This window comes from Antedon bifida, chromosome 10 (assembly GCF_963402885.1).
Source record: "Antedon bifida chromosome 10, ecAntBifi1.1, whole genome shotgun sequence".
Classification (NCBI taxonomy): domain Eukaryota; kingdom Metazoa; phylum Echinodermata; class Crinoidea; order Comatulida; family Antedonidae; genus Antedon; species Antedon bifida.
Genome location: NC_136235.1, coordinates 20,773,394 through 20,792,652, shown reverse-complemented (window position 1 = coordinate 20,792,652; position 19,259 = coordinate 20,773,394). Strand labels below are relative to the sequence as shown.

The following is a 19,259-nucleotide window of genomic DNA, read 5'->3' as shown; positions in this document are numbered from 1 at the left end:
TGTCGGTTGCTTGGTCGGTCAGTGTGTAGGTTGGTCGGTCGGTCGGTAAACACAAATTTGCGCACGCGACTGCATCCATGTATATGGTCTTGTTACTTCGTGTCATAACATGATGTAGCAATATAAATTGTCGTTTTCAATTCTATTATTAAATAATGTACGTCGAGATGTTTATCGGGATATGTGTTACTTCCTTTGATTGTCGATGTTTATACAGCGTTAATAATTGACATGCTATATTGTACAAAAGACAATAAATAGACAACAATCTGAGACAAATTTGAGACATTCCCTAGACACCTGTCGTCGACATAAAAACTGTTGTACTAGTTCAGGAACGATGAAGACTATTTGCATACTGTTAGTTTGTGCAGTTTCTCTAACGATTGTTGGTACGTATTTACCAATTTTGGTAATTTTGTTTAGCATTAGGCCTAAAGCGTGGTTCCCACTAGAACGCAACGCAGTGACGTATTGACGCAATGTGTTGTATTGCGTAATCACAAGTGGGAACCGACGACGCAATAGTGCTGCAAACATCACAGGTTTGATTTCACGCAGGCGGGGGGAAACACACTTATTAGAAGGACATTTGCTTACGTTGCGTAGATTACATTACGTTGCGTAGATTACATTACGTTGCGTGGCTAGTGGGAACCAAACTTTAGCCTACTGTATTATTTAATAAACTTTACAGAACTGTTCAAGTACATGGCGTGAGAACAATGTTCTTACTAAACCTCCGTGATGTTAGGCATATGGCGTTGTGTTAGCTATAGTGTTTACTAAAATTGGAGCCCAGGTGGCCGCCTTTACCATTCACCACTAAAGCTTGGTTCCCACTAGAACGTAACGCAAGGACGTAAACGCAACGCAAGCGTTTTAACCAATGACAAGCGAAGTTATAGACAGTTAGCAATCACAATCGAATAAGCCATCGCTTGTGATTGGTCAATTCACTTGCGTTGCGTTACGTCCTTGCGTTGCGTCGCTAGTGGGAACCACGCTTTAAGCTTGTTTCCCACTAGCGACGCAACGTAACGCAACCTACGCAACGTAAGAAAATGCCCTTGCATTTGCTTAGGCTTGGTTCCTACTAGAGACGCAACGCAACGACGTAGACGCAACGCAAGAGAGTTGACCATTGACAAGCGACAGTTTGAATTATCCATCGCTTGTGATTGGTCAACTCACTTACTTTGAGCTTACGTCCTTGCGTTGCGTCTTAGTGGGAACCAAGCTTTACGTTGCGTAGATTGCGTTACGTTGCGTCGCTAGTGGGAACCAAGCTTTATGATTAACTGATGATTTAGCCTAGTCATGTCTAAATCAATGTGATATTAATTGACATTCTTCAATTAAATTTGGTCAGGGTTAAACAAGTCATAGAATAAACCTCATAGAACCACCAAAACTTTTAACGGATATGCGTATTATATTTGTTCTTCTTAGCTGCTGGTGATTCATGTTCGGGTAGATGTGATTCAGGCTTTAGCGGGTCATACGACTGTCAGTGTAACACGCATTGTGTTAATTACGGAGATTGCTGTGCCGACTATTCTCAACAGTGTTTAGGTAGGTAGGCCTCTTTTCTCTCGTGTTTGACTTCATCCGGGTATTGTGCGTACTTCAAGCGCGTGGTTCACACTAGAGACGCAACGCAAGGACGTACGCGCAACGCAAGCGAGTTGACCAATGACAAGCCACTGTTCGAATAATCCATCGCTTGTGATTGTTACTTTGCGTTACGTATTTTTGTTGCGTCGCCAGTGGAAATCAAGCTCTATGCGTGCTTCCCACTAGAGACGCAACAAAAACAACTTAACGCAACGTAAGGGATTTGACCAATCAAAAACGATAGATTATTCGAACTGTCGATGGTCATCGGTCAATTTGCTTGCGTTGGGTCAACATCTTTGCTTTGGGTCGCTAGTGGAAATCAAGCTTGGAAACAATTGTGTTTCCATTTTGCTAGGTTCATGTTCTGGGCGATGTGACTCCAATTTAGATAACACGAAGCCCTGCCAGTGTAACTCGGCTTGTACGACGTATAATGACTGCTGCACAGATTACTCTGCCTTATGTTCTGGAGGAGGCGGAGGAGGAGGAGGAGGTTTGTAGGCATTGTTTTGGTCGATTTGCCCTTTAAATTTCGACTAACTCAGCTCGTATAAGGAGGAGGAGTTTTGTAGGCATTGTTTTGGTCGATTTGCCCTTTAAATTCCGACTAACTCAGCTCGTATAAGGAGGAGGAGTTTTGTAGGCATTGTTTTGGTAACACTTTAAATTCCGACTAACGTCGTGCTGAATACAGTGTGTTGAGATTCAGGAGGAGATATGTTTTGGTAATAAAGTGTAGCTTATTTGCCTTTAATTATCCGAATAATAAAGTTCGATTAGTCTGGGTTCCAGGCGGAGTTTTGACTTAATATTAGTAAAAAGATAAATATTTTGGCACATATGGCGTTTCATACGTGTGCTACTTGAAATCCCTAAATTGGGGCAAGCTGGTGTACGACATGCGCATTTATTCTTCCAGGGTAAATGACCATTGTATTATAGTATAAATCATAAATAATATCAGTATTGCTTAAAGATAAACTACATTGCCCATTACAAAAATCTTTTGTCGAATATAAACTGGATCGACTTTAACATTTTAACATTAAACTAAAATAGGGTCACCGACAGATTTACAAACGCTAGCAGATGCGTTATGGTCGGGAGACGTCAATCGAGCGGACCCGAAACAGTTTACAGTCAACAAGCAGACCTACCTTTCTAACACCAACGATCAAGTTGATAGGTCCAGTGCACCGTAAGTTATTATCCTTCTATTCTATTATCAACATCCATATCTATTTATTAATTATGGACTTCCGAAGAATCAGCATAAATGGTATCGTGATATCTGCGCACCGTACCATCCGCATTTACAATTTTCGCGGACCCCATAATAGTTAAGCGTGGTTCCCACTTAAGCTTGGTTCCCACTAGAACGCAACGCAACGACGTATCGACGCAAAATGCTGTATTGCGTAATCACAAGTGGGAACCGACGACGCAATAGTGCTGCAAAAATCGCAGGTTTTATTTCACGCAGGCGGGGCAAACACAATTATTAGAAGGTCATTTGCTTACGTTGCGTAGGTTGCGTTACGTTGCGTCGCTAGTGGGAACCAAGCTTAAAACGCAACGCAACATAACGCAGCGACGTATCGAAGCAGTGCTGTATTGCGTAATCGATCACGTGGAAACCTCTGATGACGCAACAGGTTTGATTTGATTTCACAATTATTATTATTATCGTGGCTAGTGGGAACCACGGTTTAGCCTATAATGACAAGAGGCTTGTAATGAATTCGGTTCTACTCCAAGTCTTCACATCAAACTTCTTCAGTTGATGTTCAAAAAGTAAAAACCAAAACATGTTTTTATTTTCTAGACTCCTGTCGTATGTTGACAGTTCATTGCTCAGCAAAGACACGTATGCAACGTTTATTGCGCTACTTGATAACTATGAAGCGCGCACTGGAATTGACGACAGTCCCAGTTTGGCAGAGACCAGAGAGAAAGACGCCTTTGTCAGTGCCATTCTCAGTACAAAGGTTATGGAGTTGACCTATGACTTTCTGTTTTTAAAAGGTAATAGTTACAACCATTTGTTGTTTTCGCCAGATGCTTTTTTTTTGGATAATTTTCATTATTGTTATAAATGATACACATTTATCTTTATTGTTTTCTTTTTTGCGTAAAGTGACACACAGATGATCCCCATGATTTTGTCTCCAAACGATGGCACCCAAACCGTTTAGGTAAAACGTTCAACATGTCTACAATGAATTATATTTGTTTCATGAATGTTTATTGACTAAAATCGTTGTTTTTACAGGCAAAGTTTCGAGTAAGCAGGATTTTCAGGCTCAGTTCGAGGATATGTGGTTTAAAAGTTATACCAGAAGCTCCCCATCTGATACCTCTGGATTCGAACATGTTTTTGTCGGTGAACAAAAAAGTAGTTCCGTGAGTGGTTTTCATAACTGGATTCAGCTGAATAACGAAGAGAATAATGGAGCTCTCGATTATTATGGCTACTCCAAAGAAGCTTCAGTAAGTTTTCTTTTATAAGGCACTATTTTAGATTAACAAATTATACAGTATAACGGTCCTAGGCTTACATCATATGCATTTTGAAAAACAATACATTCAGAGAATAATATTTTGCTTTAGGCCAAATGAAAAAGTAAGTATGTTTCACTCAAATACTTATAAAAGTGGATTTTTTTTTTGTGTCGGCCTACTATTAAAAATGAATAAATTTACAATAAAAATCACAATATTTTTTATTTTATAGCCGAATTTATTACTTTTCCAATTTTCTTGGGATGGTAAGATAAAAAAGTTGAGTTCGGTCATGTTTGGCGCAAGTCCCGAGTTTGAGATGGCGTTATTCACCACGTGTTTCCTTACTGAACGCAACAATCTATGTTCGTTTAAATTGGATGGAAACAACGTAGACATACAGACGTACGACTACAAGGGAGATGACGTCATCGGTTCAGCATACTTTTCAGTATAAGTCGAATAAATATTGACTCGAGTAGCTGAACATATAACCTGCAGTACGTAATAAAATGTTCTGCCGAAACCTGTCTATTCTTATTCTGTTCTGATTAATTTGTTAACATATTTCATATCCATACACATTTATTCAGCTATAACAATAATAGGGTTCCGACAATACATGAAAAGAAATATAAAACAATAAACAATTAAATAAAAACAAATATTGAGCACAACAAAAGTTGACTTAACTCAAAACAAATTTAACGTTTGTTTTTTGTTATCTCAAAAATAGTAATTCGTTTTATGTACTAGAAATCAAGGGACGGCCATTTTTCGACCCTTTTATTTTTTGATATAACTAGTTACTATGGCTCTATAAGATGATAACACCATATATGCGCATATATGGAAATATTATGGCATAATTATTGAATATTAAAAAGTTAATATTTTGGCCATTTTACGAAAAAATCCATGTACTATAGTACAGGGAAATTTTCGAAAATGGCCAAATTTCGACCCTTTTATTTTTTGATATAACTAGTTACTATGGCTCTATAAGATGATGATAACAAAATATATGCGCATATATGGCAATATTAGGGCATATTTATTGAATTTTAAAAAGTGGATATTTTGGCTATTTTACGAAAAAATCCATGTACTATAGTACAGGGAAATTTTCGAAAAATTGCCAAATTTCGACCCTTTTATTTTTTTATATAACTAGTTACTATGGCTCTATAAGATGATGATAACACAAGAGTGATTCCAACATTTATATCTAAACAGTTTAAAATTCATAAATCGAAAAGAAAAACACACTTTAAAAATATTCCATTGATCGTAACAATCGGACTATCATTTTTACGTTTCACAAACTTTCTGGTCAGTTTTACAAACTCTCTGGTCAGTTTCACAAACTCTCTGGTCAGTTTCACAAACTCTCTGGTCAGTTTCACAAACTCTTTGGTCAGTTTCACAAACTCTCTGGTCAGTTTCACAAACTCTCTGGTCAGTTTCACACACTCTCTGGTCAGTTTCACAAACTCTCTGCTCAGTTTCACAAACTCTCTGGTCAGTTTCACAAACCAAACTTCAGACTGTACAAAATAAGACAACACATTGTATTGTATCACTGTGTATTATAAATATCGTATTGTTACACAAATTACAGTACTGCTTAAATTTACTAAGTATATTGTATTGCGGTTCTCACAAACCCTGAATAGAATATGCAAAGAATCAATAATGGGAAGAAGCACGGATGACGTCATGTGATAGTTATGGAAGCCGTGCTAAAATTGAGGATTCGGAAGATAATAACGAGAGAATGGCAACTTACTGAACTAGAAAATGTAGTTTTAAAAAATGACGTCATAAAATATAGGGAAGGAGGCGAACATTGAGGACCGACATTGGCAAAAGTGGAGAAGGGCCACAAAAAGATGAAAACGTCATAAAATATAGGGAAGGAGGCGAACATTGAGGACTGACATTGGAAAAGTGGAGAAGGGCCACAAAAAGATGAAAACGTCATAAAATATAGGGAAGGAGGCGAACATTGAGGACTGACATTGGCAAAAGTGGAGAAGGGCCACAAAAAGATAAAAACGTCATAAAATATAGGGAAGGAGGCGAACATTGAGGACTGACATTGGCAAAAGTGGAGAAGGGCCACAAAAAGATAAAAACGTCATAAAATATAGGGAAGGAGGCCAACATTGAGGACTGACATTGGCAAAAGTGGAGAAGGGCCACAAAAAAATGAAAACGTCATAAAGCATAGTGGAGTGTGGTTACAAGTTGTGGGAAATGTCAATTCACAGAACCACTAGCAAAAATGGAATAACAGGGCTACAGATAGCGAGGGAAATGGTGGACCTATATAGTTATCTAAATATAGGCATGATTATTAGGATTCCATTTTAATTATAATACACACACCACCTCTATTAATTCTTAATATCGCCAATTTGAACAACACTAACGGATAAATTAAACTCGCTCAATAGTACATACAAATTACCTCATTTATATACAGTATAGTTATACAACATTCTTCATTTTCAACCTCATACTTTTGATAGTAAGTACATAAACTATATTAAACAACCTGAACAGTTTCTGTTATAATTAGTCAGAATTGCAATAATCGTTTTTCTGATTTATAATATTTCTTTTACGCTTTAAAAATAAAAATATACACTTCTTCTATAATCTTAAGTTCAACTGTCCTAGGAGGGAGATTCATATACAGGCCTATGTGGTAAATATCACCAATTTCCATCTCCCAACCAGACGATAAACTACTTCAAAAAGTTTTTAAAAAAGTTAAAAATATTCACAATAATGTTAAGTAGGATTGCTAAACAGGTCCTTAGGGAAGCAATTGATTCTGGCCATTTAGACCGCCACAAAGTGAAACAGTAACAATCTAAACATACATCAATTACAGCAAATATCATTGCATGCATGTTTTTTCCTCTAATTTTTACCAAAACCTTCTTTTGATTTCATAACATTTAAAAAACTAAATATATTAAAATTGTTGCTTTGTACAGATTAAAGCACAGAAAAATCATTTTACTATATTTGTTTTTAATCAGGTGAGTCATTTGCATGTTAAGCACCTTTTAAGGAATGTAATTTGCATAAATTAGTCTTCGAAGCCTTCAGACGGAGGCACATAAGTGAAACCTGAGAATGTGTTATCAGCCTCCTGAACACTGGCACTAATAAAGTTCTTGTCCAGAGACCTCCCCACAGACTGTGATACTTCTTCTCGTACAAACTCTGGATCTATGTTCTTTAAATCCATATCTCCACTCTGAAAAGAATTCATATTTATAATAATAATAAAATAAAGATATATAATTGATATATATATATAATATATATTCAAAGATTGAAAAAAGATAACAAAAATGTAATTTAAACCGTCAGCTTACTGTTAACAAAAGCTCACAAAATAAAATATAGACTAACATATACCTACTAGAAATTTCCCATGTGAGTCAATAGCCTATAGGTCCAAGAAGATAGTTGAATTCACCCATCCATTTGGATAAACCAAATAAAAAAAGATTTAAAAGGAAAAAATGTAGACTGTCCAAAACAGAAAAATATGGAAACAAATCGTAGAAAGTGTAATGTCGGAAAACATTTCAAGAGAGAGAGAGATAGATAAAATGAATGTATAACTTACCACATTTGGATTGTAGGGTGGTTTAATCTTCCTGCTTTCTAAATCGTCCCATGATATACTAATAAAAAATGCGTGACTTTTAATATCTAAGACATCTCGGTCCCCAGCACCTAACCGTGACTTTCTTTCCTTTTGAAGCAACTGAAAAAAAAAAGGAAATTAATTTGATTAAAAAAATGAAATTTGGAAGATTGACAATTTCTATCCAAATTATGTATGTGTAACATCAATAGGCGAATTTGTTAGCGCCAATTAAATGTGTCAGAATATACATGTGCATATTCATGTTTCCATCTTCCAAATCCCTCTCTATGCATGCGTATAAGCTGATACTTTCGATTTGCGCAAACAAATTCGCCTAGTGGAAAATAGGCTTCACAGTTCATAAGCAAACTAGGTCAGTAATATCCTATCATATTATTTTTTATGAATGATTTTAGTGATAGTAGTTATAATACAGTAGTTATACATACTCCTTCTAGTATACTCTTTGCAGCCGCTGAAAAGTTAGTCCTCATCCTTAATGGTTTGTTCAATATATTATCATACATCTCTGCAGTATCACGGCTGTAAAATGGAGGCTACAAAATAAAGAGTACTATGAAAATCTAAAATACATTTCATAACAAATTAAAAACTAGAAACTACAGTACACTTTAATAAGAATGTTATCATGTCGTTCAGTTTTTGCTTCTGCATGTCACAACATTAATATAAATTTACAAGTATTGAAGAAATTTTAAATATATTGATTAATTAATTTAGTTATAAATTAAATAATTATATTTTTCAGCGTGGAATTAAATGTCAAAATGTCTCTTAATAATTAAAATGTAGTGTTACCAATCCAGACAGCATTTCATAGAGTACAGCTCCTAGACACCACCAGTCAACACTCCTGTCATAAGCTTGTTTCTTTAAAACTTCGGGAGCAAGATACTAATAATTAACAAAACAAAATCATTGAATCAAAGGATAATGTGATTGATATCACATACCACTGATGGTAGACAAGACAGAGAAGAATATAAATGTACTAGTACATACAAATAACAGAAATACATTTAAATAATGTAAAGTTATCTATATTAAAGTTAGATTCATGCTTGTTCTATTTCAAGATCTATACACTATCAAACTTTTTGTGACAAAATGTGATGTGCCCATATCACTACCATATTTGAGCATATCACTACCATATTTGAGCATATCACTACCATATGAGCACATCACACTTTTTTTGTTAAACTAGTTTGATAGTGTGGGCAGAACTTAATGCAACAAAAGATGGTGCGGTTAAGTTAAATAATGGAAAATCATAAACAGAATAGAATGAACAGCATTCTTTCTAGAGTTTTTTGTTACCTCTGGGGTTCCGCAAAATGTGGAGGTAGTTCCCTGAGCAGCAATACCTTCTTTACAAAGACCAAAGTCAGTCAAGCATACATGACCGGTTGAGTCCAAAAGGATATTTTCTGGTTTAAGATCCCTGTAAGGTAAAAAAATTAAAAGTATTATTTTAAATGAGAATCAATATCGTAAGGCATTTAATGAAAATGCAGTCTTAAAATTATGTGACATGGTGGTATTATACATTATTTAAATGAGTATGAATATTTATATAGGAAAGGCACCTCTCACACAAATTGTAATTACACAATTCAGGAAAAGCAATCATCAAATTGAAAATTTTTTTTAACCAAAGAAACTGGCTGTGGTAAATTTTCCCCCAAAAAAGCGTTAACACCAATGTTCGACAAATATGTCAAATTTTATATTGTTTTAATAGGCATAACAATAAACTCTGTATAATAACATATACAAATCCTGACCAAATATTTTTGTACGAAACATGCAATAATTTATCTTTTTTTCTTAACACTTGCAACAATTAAAACAACAAAACACACAATTACAGAACTACTGATCAATACAAACAACACTATCTCTCTAACTTATCATCATCTGACCCCCTATGAAATGCAATTACATAATATTTATATTTATCACTTTCACCTTGACCCTGTAGTTGAACAGTTACAATGCATAAAATGACATTTGTAGAAATAGCTATAAATAGAACACTGACATTATATCGCATTACATTTCACATATTAACCAAACGCTTGGTTAAGTATTGGTATATTCATAGAGAAAAATAATTTTTCTACTAAAAACAGACTGTTATGTTTTTCAGCTTGGACTGTATTGATGTGACACTTATTGTGTTACTATCATCAACTCTAGCTATTATTAGGCAGTGTTTTATGTTTGTTTGTTCTGTTGTATTTTTATGTTATTTGTATTGTATCTTTGGCTGAATAAAGAATATTATAGAGCTAAATATTGATTCTGTGATACTGTTTTGAAATTGACTTCTAGGCTCTGGGTTGGTTAAACAACTCAAAGGTAATTCACAACATAACAACTGAAACGTTGAGACAAATGGTGTACTACGGTAAACATTACTTCAACCATAAAAAGTTTATACTGTATTTGAATACAGTAGAACCCCTTAGAATTAGAGAGACACCTTTGGGCCCTAATAAATTGTGGAGGTGGGGCGAGGATGGGGGGGCTTGTCCCCTGAATAGGGGTGTACCAAGGAGGGGTTCTGCTGTAACTTTATTATTTTATTGTTGTCTATCAAACTTGTTTTTTACAAATAATGTTCAAAAGTAATGGCAAAAATATTTGGTGAGAATGTTTCAATGGTTCATTTTTTTTAAATCATGTGATCTACAATTGTCCAATCATACGACAAATTTGTTACTATAAATGTTTCACATGAAAAAGAATATAAAACAAAGATAAAAGATTACCTATAAATAATATCGAGTGAATGGAGATATCCTATTGCACTTGCAATCTCTGCAGAGTAAAACTTGGCCCTAGACTCAGTGAAAGAGCGTTCTCGTTGGAGGTGGAAGAACAACTCACCCCCGTTGACGTAATCTAAAACAAAGTACAGCTTGTCCAGCGTTTGGAATGAGTAATGCAAGTTGACCAGGAATGGATGCTTTAAATTTTTTATCAACACATTACGCTCCGCCATGATGTGTTTCACCTGTAAGACAATAAACAAACAGAAATTATGAAAAATGAAGATTAATAAAATCAGACTTTAAATAGGCCATTTTGCAGTTTTAATAAAGTTATTCACTTGTGTAAAAAAAAATCATTATTTCACTTATAAAATGACAAAATAAACGTTTAATTTTAACCAAAAACCATTGTCTGACAGACAATTTAAGTATTTTTTATTAAATTAAATTTTTTTAGGTAAATAATTTTTTTTTTGATCCAGTTATTGGTAAAAGTGAATCACTATTATGTGACATTAAAATGGCATATTCCAAAAAAATGTCTTGTTATTCTCTGACACATCAAAGTTGGTAAATTCATTTCAAACTTGTGTATCAATTGTTTTGTGTCTTGAAAACGTCACATGATGCTCCAGGAAACATGCGTCTACTTGATTGGATGATGATGATTATGGCACAGAAAAAACTTGTTAAACACATTTTGCCATGCCAATATTTATTTATTTTATTTATTACAGTTATCTATATAGCACTTTTTCCAGAGACCAAAGTGCTGTAAAAAATATAAATCTTATATACAATAATTTACATAATCAAAAATATTACAAATGACATTGAAAATACTAAAGTACTTCTTCTACAATACACAGAAATAGGCATCTAGCAAATAGAAAATGTACACTTTTTACACAGCAACGTGCCTAGCGTAAACCTGTGATAATTACCTCATTTCTCTTCTTGATTGCTTCTTTTTGAAGTACTTTAACAGCATATATCTTATCATCATGTTTGCTTTTTGCCAGTAGAACCTTACCAAAGCTGCCTTTACCAATCACTTTTAGAAAGTCAAAATCTCCTGGCCTGGCACTAAAATAATGAAAATAAAATGTATTATGAAATAGTCAAAATATCTTTTGAAAAAAAAACCCATGAAATTATTAGTAATGCTATTATGTATCTTAATAGCTTTTACCAAAAATATATAAAAAATATTACAATTTCATACAAAACTTTTTTAAGTGTAAGCAGTGGCGTAACACAGAGGCCCCTGGTGTAGGTATGCTATGTGGCCTTCCAACGCTGGCATCTTTGGATGTTTTAAGCCTTTTTAGACATATTTGAATGCCTTTTTATTCCTCCGGGCCCTGCTCAGGGGTACAAATAAGCTTCGGGGCCCCTGGGTTTAGCCAGTGAGAGCGCTCATAGCTGTTACGCCACTGAGTTTAAGGAATTTCCAAACACCCAGACATCATTCTTACTAATGAACTCACGCAGGGTTAGCTGATGGACCTAGATTGATTGTATTAGGGTCCTTTGGGTCACTGTAATATTCAGTATTGTTTTCATCCTCTACGTTGTCTTCACATTTATTCCTAGGATCGTCAAGCGAAAGAAACACTCTAACTTCAGGACTGAAAAAAACAAACAAATATCAGTATACAGTATAATAAATGGAGATACATACAATAAAATATTATAATATACATAATATTATATTTCAAACTTAGTGAAAAAAGCAAAACGCATAAGGGACCATGTCAACAGTTTTCTACTACAGTGACTACATTTTTTACTGCAACTATTTTAGTTGGTTTTAATGTACAAGTTTCTGAGGCAGTCACTGCAGTAAAAAGCTTATTGCATAAGCAGGTTAAAGATTAAACAAATTGAGATACTGGAGTAACTGCAGTAGAGAAGGATTTTGAAATTGTCCCAAAAGCTCTGTCTACACTATCAAACTAGTTTGACAAATCAAATGTGATGTGCCCAAATTTGGTAGTGATATGCCCAAATATGGTAGTGATATGACATCATCATGTCCATATACAGGCACATCACATTTTTTAGTCACATAAAGTTTGATAGTGTAGACAGAGCTTAATAAAGCTTTTGTTATTGCTATCCAATCAGACTCAATACAATGAAACTGACATGGTAGGTCATTTTCATGTCATATCAGAGATATATTAAAGAGATACAGAGAGATAGAGAGATAAATATCTCTATTGTGTTTTATGTTTATATTTTATGTTGTAACACCACTTCATTTTTTTATATGTATCAATTCTGTATAGACTTACTGTTGTAATATAGAGTCGTGTTTTAATATTTTCTGTACAAAATCATGGAGACCCGTTCTTCTAGCTTTGATAAACTCTGGGTCAAAGTTGTTACCAAATAACTTCTTGCCTGGAAGTTTTAATTCTGCTTCTGGGAACTTCTTCTTTAACTGTAATAAAACAACGATGTCCAGAGAATAATATTAATTATTGTTTTTTATCTGTTTGTTGTATTGATTTTGTATGTTGTTTGTTGTCTGTGTGTACCACCGTTGTAAAGGTGTAGCTTCAATAAATATTATTATTATTATATTATAGATAACAAAATTATTTGAGCATGGCTTTGTTCGGTGGCCACTGTGGTTCACTAAAGTACATATTGTAGGAGTGAGGGTCTATTTTTTAACACTACACCCATTTTTAATGATATTTATCCTGCTACTGGCACTGAGCCTGGCTCAGTATGAATAAGCCTGTATCCAACATGGCAAATTCTCCAGATACCCAGTGCTGTATCTCCACATACTATCTATTTCCGAGGTATCATAGGAATAGTTGGTAATACAGCATCACATTCATATCACATGTGGTGCCTGTATCATGTAAGGTTAAGGGTTAGATTACTACTAGATACATGTGAAAAACATGTGATGTTGTATTACCAAATATTCCTATGATGCCTCTGTAATAGATACAGTACCGAGAATTGGCTGGTACATCAATGAGAATAAGGCACATTTTATAGAAAACATCTGAAGTATGGATATAGGCCTACCTACCAGTTCATACAGTTTATGGAATTCATTATATCGTCTAAATATAAACCAGGTTTTGCTTCCAGTAACAACAACCACTTTGTACACCTAGAAAATAAAAACAAAATAATATTGATATATATATATATCAAACAAGGAACTGTTACATTATTACAGCTCTCCCTCAGAAGAACCTGGGCTATTGTTGGTTTATCCAGGTAACCAGGCACAAAATAGACTACTTTACACAAAAATGGATAGTTTTAGATTGAAAATAACCTGATTTTCAGATAGTGTACTACACCGAAAACAGATCTATATACTGTATGTCATAGCAATGAAAAATAAAATAATATTTATTACTAAAGCGATATTGTATTATAGATAAAAAAAACATGTATTTTGTACAAATTAATTAATATGATAATGAATGGAGTCTCATTATTAATATTATTATTAATAATAAATAATTATTATTAATATCTCGCTCGCGTCAGTACCAGTCAGAGCTCACTTGGATTATTTCTCTAATGGATCCAGCATGTCTAACATCTGGAAAATACATCAAAAATAAATTTGCAAATTCTCACCATTTATATTGCACATTATCAACTGATAACATAAATACATTGCTGTACTGTTTTGTAAATTACTGAGTTGTTTCCTGTATTGTGGCTCTACACACTCTGCAGCACAGCAGTGCTAATTTTATCACAATTTTTATATTTATAGTAGTTTTTTAAATTCATTTTTTATGATAATGTATTTTTGTACTGTTTGTATTGTCGAGGGCCCCAATGATCAGCTTTGCTGGATGGGCTAGCCTCATGAAACATAGTTCAATAAAAAATTTAAAAAATAATTTTATCATTATTATATTTATTTGTTGTAATCATTTTATCATGGGTTTGTAAATTATACAATAATTTTAGTAACCACATATATTAATTATTAATTAATAATAATAGTTGATTGCTTGTACTTTGTAATTTAGTTTTATTGTAGGCCTACAATACTATACAGAGAGACCTGGGTTCAATTCCCGACAACTCCCGGTACCTGGTTGAAACTACTAGGGAGGATAAGGCGGTGTGGAAAGAAACAGGCCACCCTACCACATAATGCAGAGGCTGCCAAGCTCCTAACAGCTCATTACCCTACGTTCAGTAATGAATACAGTACTTACCTTTAAACTGTTTTTTTCTTTAAATTTTATTACGATACTATTTATAACAACAACATTTATAACGAACACTTATGCATGAACTTAAAATTACAGCGGTGTGTTGAAAAAAATGAAGACATTTAAAGGTGGTTAATACTGTACTATAGACAGAATGGTGTCTTTGCTTAAATTGGTATAAGATTGTATATTTGAAGGTCTTATTTATAGACATCTTACACGAAAGGAGTCTTAAATTGAAATATGATGGTAATATAATTTGAAAAAATGATTGATTTACAGCAGACAACACAATCATTGTTCATTACATAATGTAGGCCTATGCATAGATATGAAAGATCTAGAACACACAATGTAAACAAATGATGTGTCTGTATCCTGTCTGAAAGTGAAATAACTAATTTAAAAAATTACCGTAAATTTCTTGTTCTTCTCCCAAGTTTGTGTATCGGACACATGTATACTGGTAGCCTTCACAGAAGCCATACTGCTCTCATAAACCTGACCTTAGTAAATGACTCAGCCTCTGCTTTAAATTCACTTGCCTCTATCGGCTTGCAACACATAGTAGCATGGACTTTGCCATGCTCTGTTTACAGGCAAATAGATAAAGTTTTTCACACACAAATCCAGTATCTATGGAAGAACAAGGTTCAAATATCATATATCTATAAAGATAATAAATAACAAACTCACCATAACAAAAATGATGGACTTCAATAATAATACTGTATTAGTGAAATTGAAGAATGTGAATTTATATTTTAAAAAAAAAATTCTTCAAATTGCGTTTGATTGATGAGAAAATAATAGAAAATTTATTATCTTTTAGTCATTCTCTCTCTATAACTTATAATCTTGTACAATAACTGATAAATGAGTTTATAATAAATATTCAAATTATAATTGATCGATACAAAAATTATAATTTGTCCCTTATGACAAAAATCTAATATCATATCATTTTGTATTATAAATAACCTTGCATGCAGTATAGTCATCTATGGTAATGTTATGTTATTATCTCTAAAATAATCTCACACAGTTTCATTAATATTTATATAATAATAACCAATATTATTAAGAGTTTTGAAAATTACTAAATATTCAAATTGTAAATGGATTGATATGAAGTATTGTGTCGTTATGACTTAATCTATTTATAATAATAATAATAGGATTTTTATAGCGCACATACCACTCAAGAGTGCTCAAGGCGCATTAAAAAAAAAAATAAATAAAAAAAAAAATAAAAAACATAAAAAACAAAAAAATAATAAACAATATAAAACCAAAATATGATTGGACAGTGACACAGATAGGATAAATTCTTTGGGTTGAGATGTGATTATATTGTATAGCATACAGTATGTTACTACAACATGATTGGTGGAAATGGCATCACATGACTACCGATAAAATATTATAGGGTATATCCCGAATAATTTTCATGTAGGAAGTCGTGTTTGAAGACAAATAAAAATAATGATCATGCCACACAGAACTAGCTTTTGAAAATATCTCACTCACATAAACCCATTTATGTCTATGTTTTGCAGTATCTAAAAATGCTACACGACTGTTAACAGTTTTAATGAGAACAAATCAAAAGTACACTTTTAATGATTCAAATTTTCTACTTTTAAGCTTATTTTGGGTACTGTCTTTCTAACTTGCACGTTTTGGAAGTGGCACTGAAAAGTCATTATCATCCGGATTTGAACCAGTGTTTTTGCTAAGATAAAGAAGATGTAAAGAATAATAGAGGAGACCATTTTAATACGTACAATTTAAGGAGCCTTACTTTAGTTTATGCCTAGACTAAAGAAAATAGCAGAAACCAATTTAACCAATAGTTTAATCATCTCTGTCTTGAAAAAAAAACCCCGGACTTGAACCTAGATTTCTAGACAATGTATTCTGGATTGAACACAATAGAAAAACAATATTAAGTTATTAGTTTACATAATAAGTTGATTAGTATACAACAAGTAGGCCTACTTGTGTTTTATTATGTCAGTAACTGATCTTCTGGCAGACAACAATCTTGTATCAAACGTAAATAAATAGGCCTAATTAATACACTTGAATCTCAAGTGCCCTTGAGCCAAAATGTAGTGTTTTAAACACGAAAGAAAATTGTCTGCCTTTGTCGGCCACTATCAAACTTTGTCAAACTACCTAGGCTAGGCCTAGTTTGACAAAAAATGTGATGTGCTCAAATATGGTAGTGATATGACATCACCATGCATATATTTTTTTGTCACATAAGTTTGATATTTTGATCAATTTCAAATTAGGCCTTCTATTTTTTGACAATAAATTTAATTATCTTGAAACTCTTGAACGCCTAGCCTAGCCTAGCTAGGCTAGCCTAGTAGGTCACTAGCCTGCCCTAGCTAGTAGGAAGCTATGCCTACGGGCCTAGAACTAGCTAATAATGTAGTTAACTAGACTAGCCTAGGTCCTAAATGTAAAGGCCTAGCTATGCCTTTAGGGCTAGGCCTACCTAGCTAGGCGTATTATTGGGTCCGCCCAGGCTAGCTAGGCTAGCCTAGGCCTAGGCCTAGTAGTAGTAGGCCTAGCCTAGCTAGGCTAGGCTAGTAGGGCCAGTAGGCCTAAACCTCTCGGCCTGCATAAACCACTTTATTTTATAGCAATACCAACCTTATTTCACCAATTCAATCCATTTCTTGCTGGTGGGCGAATACGATGCAAAATTGTAATAATAAGCCTAATTGTACATCAAAAATAGAAAGATATATGATACTGATAAACGGGGTATCGATCGCAGATGTGACTACAACTTTCCTCCAATCCGAAAACCAGCATCTTAGAAATATATGATTGCCAGAATCAGTATTCGCCAGGAGAACAAAAATACACAAATTATTTTCTTAAAAAATAATGTTATCAAAATAAAATATAATATATATATTCACATATAGACGGAAATACATATTTTAGAATTACCTAATTATTTCATAATGTTTTTCTTTATTACTTTGATCGTCTATACAACATTATATTCAATATTGTGGTAGCTTAGGGACTCTAAACGAGATCTTTGCTTTTTTAAATCGGTATCAGTAGAGAGGGCGCTATACCATTTAAAGGATGCATCATGAGGCTTGGGGGAGAGAACACATGTTCTCTGTCTGTCAAATTATAAATGCACGTAAGCAGATAAATGGCCATACCATGATTGTATTTGAACATAAATTGTTAGCTTGAAATAAATAATGTAACTATAATTAATAATGAAATCGTTTGTTTCAGGCTCAGTATTCGTCATGGGCTTCAAAATTAAATGAATTTAATGTCACATATGAGTCGAGTTCCTTTTCTTAAATTAAATACAGGTGATACACGCGAATATTATAATATCAATTTAAATACCCTCGCACGAATAGGCTGAGAGAATCTTCCGTAACGCCATTTTTATTCTGTGGCATTCTCCATCCGAATCAGTAGTTCAGGCTTTAACTGAGAGGCAATGGTCCACTAAAGTTAAACACGTAATGAAGAGTATTAATTTAAACTAAACATAAAATTTACAACATCGAATACAGGTTTAAAAAAAATTAAATTAAAAAAAAAAGATGTTAAATGTGCTCTCCCTGCCTCAGCACTAACAATCTTGAAAAATAGAGCTGCTAGGTTCCCGGCCGAAAAAACTTTACATGATTTGAAATTATATGAAACAAACTAAGACTCACCAGGACAATAGAGCTTGTCCCCGGAAAGTGCACCTATTCATTTAAATATGAAATTAAATATGAAGTCTCCAGTACTAGCCCACCGCGGTTGGGACAGAGCTAAGAATGAAAATGGAGCTAAGTCCCCAGAATTGCACTTATACTTATTATTATACATAATCATCTATGATTATGATAATGTTAAAATGTCAACTATCCAGATCGACTTCAAAATGTTAGCTGGGGTTTTCTACTTAAAAAACTCGACTTCGTATATGCCTAAGGCCTAGTCCGGCGGCGGAATTAATCTAAGTTTAGAAGTTGGTCTAGACATCGGCATATTTGCAAATGTTCTATGTTTGATCTTATTTCACTCCCCATTAACCCCATACAAAAACCATCGGAGACAAACTATCTGTTTAAAACATGTTTATTCTGGGACGGTAAGGCCATACACACCAACTACCATAAACGATTATTCATAACATATTATAATACAATATCTTGCATGAATCGGATATTTCGCTAGCAATGTAGTAACATTGACTAATAAAATCAAAATTTAACAGTGTGGCGTGTTGATCGCTAAAGACTAACAATACCATCTTTCCCACTACACCTGTATAAACTCATTTGCATAACAACGCACGACATGGCATACCAAACCGCTTCGTACTCCTGCGATGAAATATAAATTCCATTCTATTATTAATTTCTTTTAAAATTGAGGGCGCCAAACATAAAA

The 19,259-nt window shown here is 33.8% G+C and overlaps 3 protein-coding genes across 4 annotated transcripts in view; 2 read left to right on the top strand and 1 right to left on the bottom strand.

Moving 5' to 3' along the window:
* The window catches only part of LOC144854787 (myb/SANT-like DNA-binding domain-containing protein 4), a 125,689-nt gene that overhangs the window by 79,289 nt on the left and 27,141 nt on the right, over window positions 1-19,259 (top strand). The gene's annotated exons all lie outside the window — the stretch shown is intronic.
* Window positions 210-4,652, top strand: LOC144854779 (uridylate-specific endoribonuclease-like). Of its 2 annotated transcripts, XM_078712757.1 has the most exons (7): window positions 210-392; window positions 1,453-1,575; window positions 1,976-2,113; window positions 2,680-2,818; window positions 3,446-3,645; window positions 3,893-4,110; window positions 4,355-4,652. In XM_078712757.1, exons 1-7 carry the CDS (start codon window positions 341-343, stop codon window positions 4,577-4,579), a joined length of 1,095 nt encoding a protein of 364 aa, XP_078568883.1. In that variant the 5' UTR covers window positions 210-340; the 3' UTR covers window positions 4,580-4,652. The 2 variants fall into 2 exon arrangements, with proteins under 2 accessions (XP_078568883.1, XP_078568884.1); XM_078712758.1 differs by lacking the exon at window positions 1,976-2,113.
* Window positions 5,692-17,625, bottom strand: LOC144854771 (serine/threonine-protein kinase Sgk3-like). Its single transcript, XM_078712745.1, has 12 exons — window positions 17,484-17,625; window positions 15,231-15,452; window positions 13,658-13,741; window positions 12,900-13,048; window positions 12,090-12,230; window positions 11,544-11,685; window positions 10,597-10,841; window positions 9,140-9,263; window positions 8,618-8,713; window positions 8,248-8,355; window positions 7,775-7,915; window positions 5,692-7,396 (listed from the first exon to the last, which is right to left on the bottom strand). The coding sequence occupies exons 2-12, from the start codon at window positions 15,300-15,302 to the stop codon at window positions 7,226-7,228; spliced, it is 1,473 nt and encodes a 490-aa protein (XP_078568871.1). The 5' UTR covers window positions 15,303-15,452; window positions 17,484-17,625; the 3' UTR covers window positions 5,692-7,225.

Coding starts and splice junctions, on each gene's coding strand:
- LOC144854779 (XM_078712757.1), top strand. CDS start 341: ATGAAGACTATTTGCATACTGTTAGTTTGTGCAGTTTCTCTAACGATT. Junction 1,576..1,975: donor CTATTCTCAACAGTGTTTAG/GTAGGTAGGCCT, acceptor CCATTTTGCTAG/GTTCATGTTCTGGGCGATGT. Junction 2,114..2,679: donor AGGCGGAGGAGGAGGAGGAG/GTTTGTAGGCAT, acceptor AAACTAAAATAG/GGTCACCGACAGATTTACAA.
- LOC144854771 (XM_078712745.1), bottom strand. CDS start 15,302: ATGGCTTCTGTGAAGGCTACCAGTATACATGTGTCCGATACACAAACT. Junction 13,742..15,230: donor AGAAGAACAAGAAATTTACG/GTAATTTTTTAA, acceptor TTTATTTTCTAG/GTGTACAAAGTGGTTGTTGT. Junction 12,231..12,899: donor CACGACTCTATATTACAACA/GTAAGTCTATAC, acceptor TGTTTTTTTCAG/TCCTGAAGTTAGAGTGTTTC.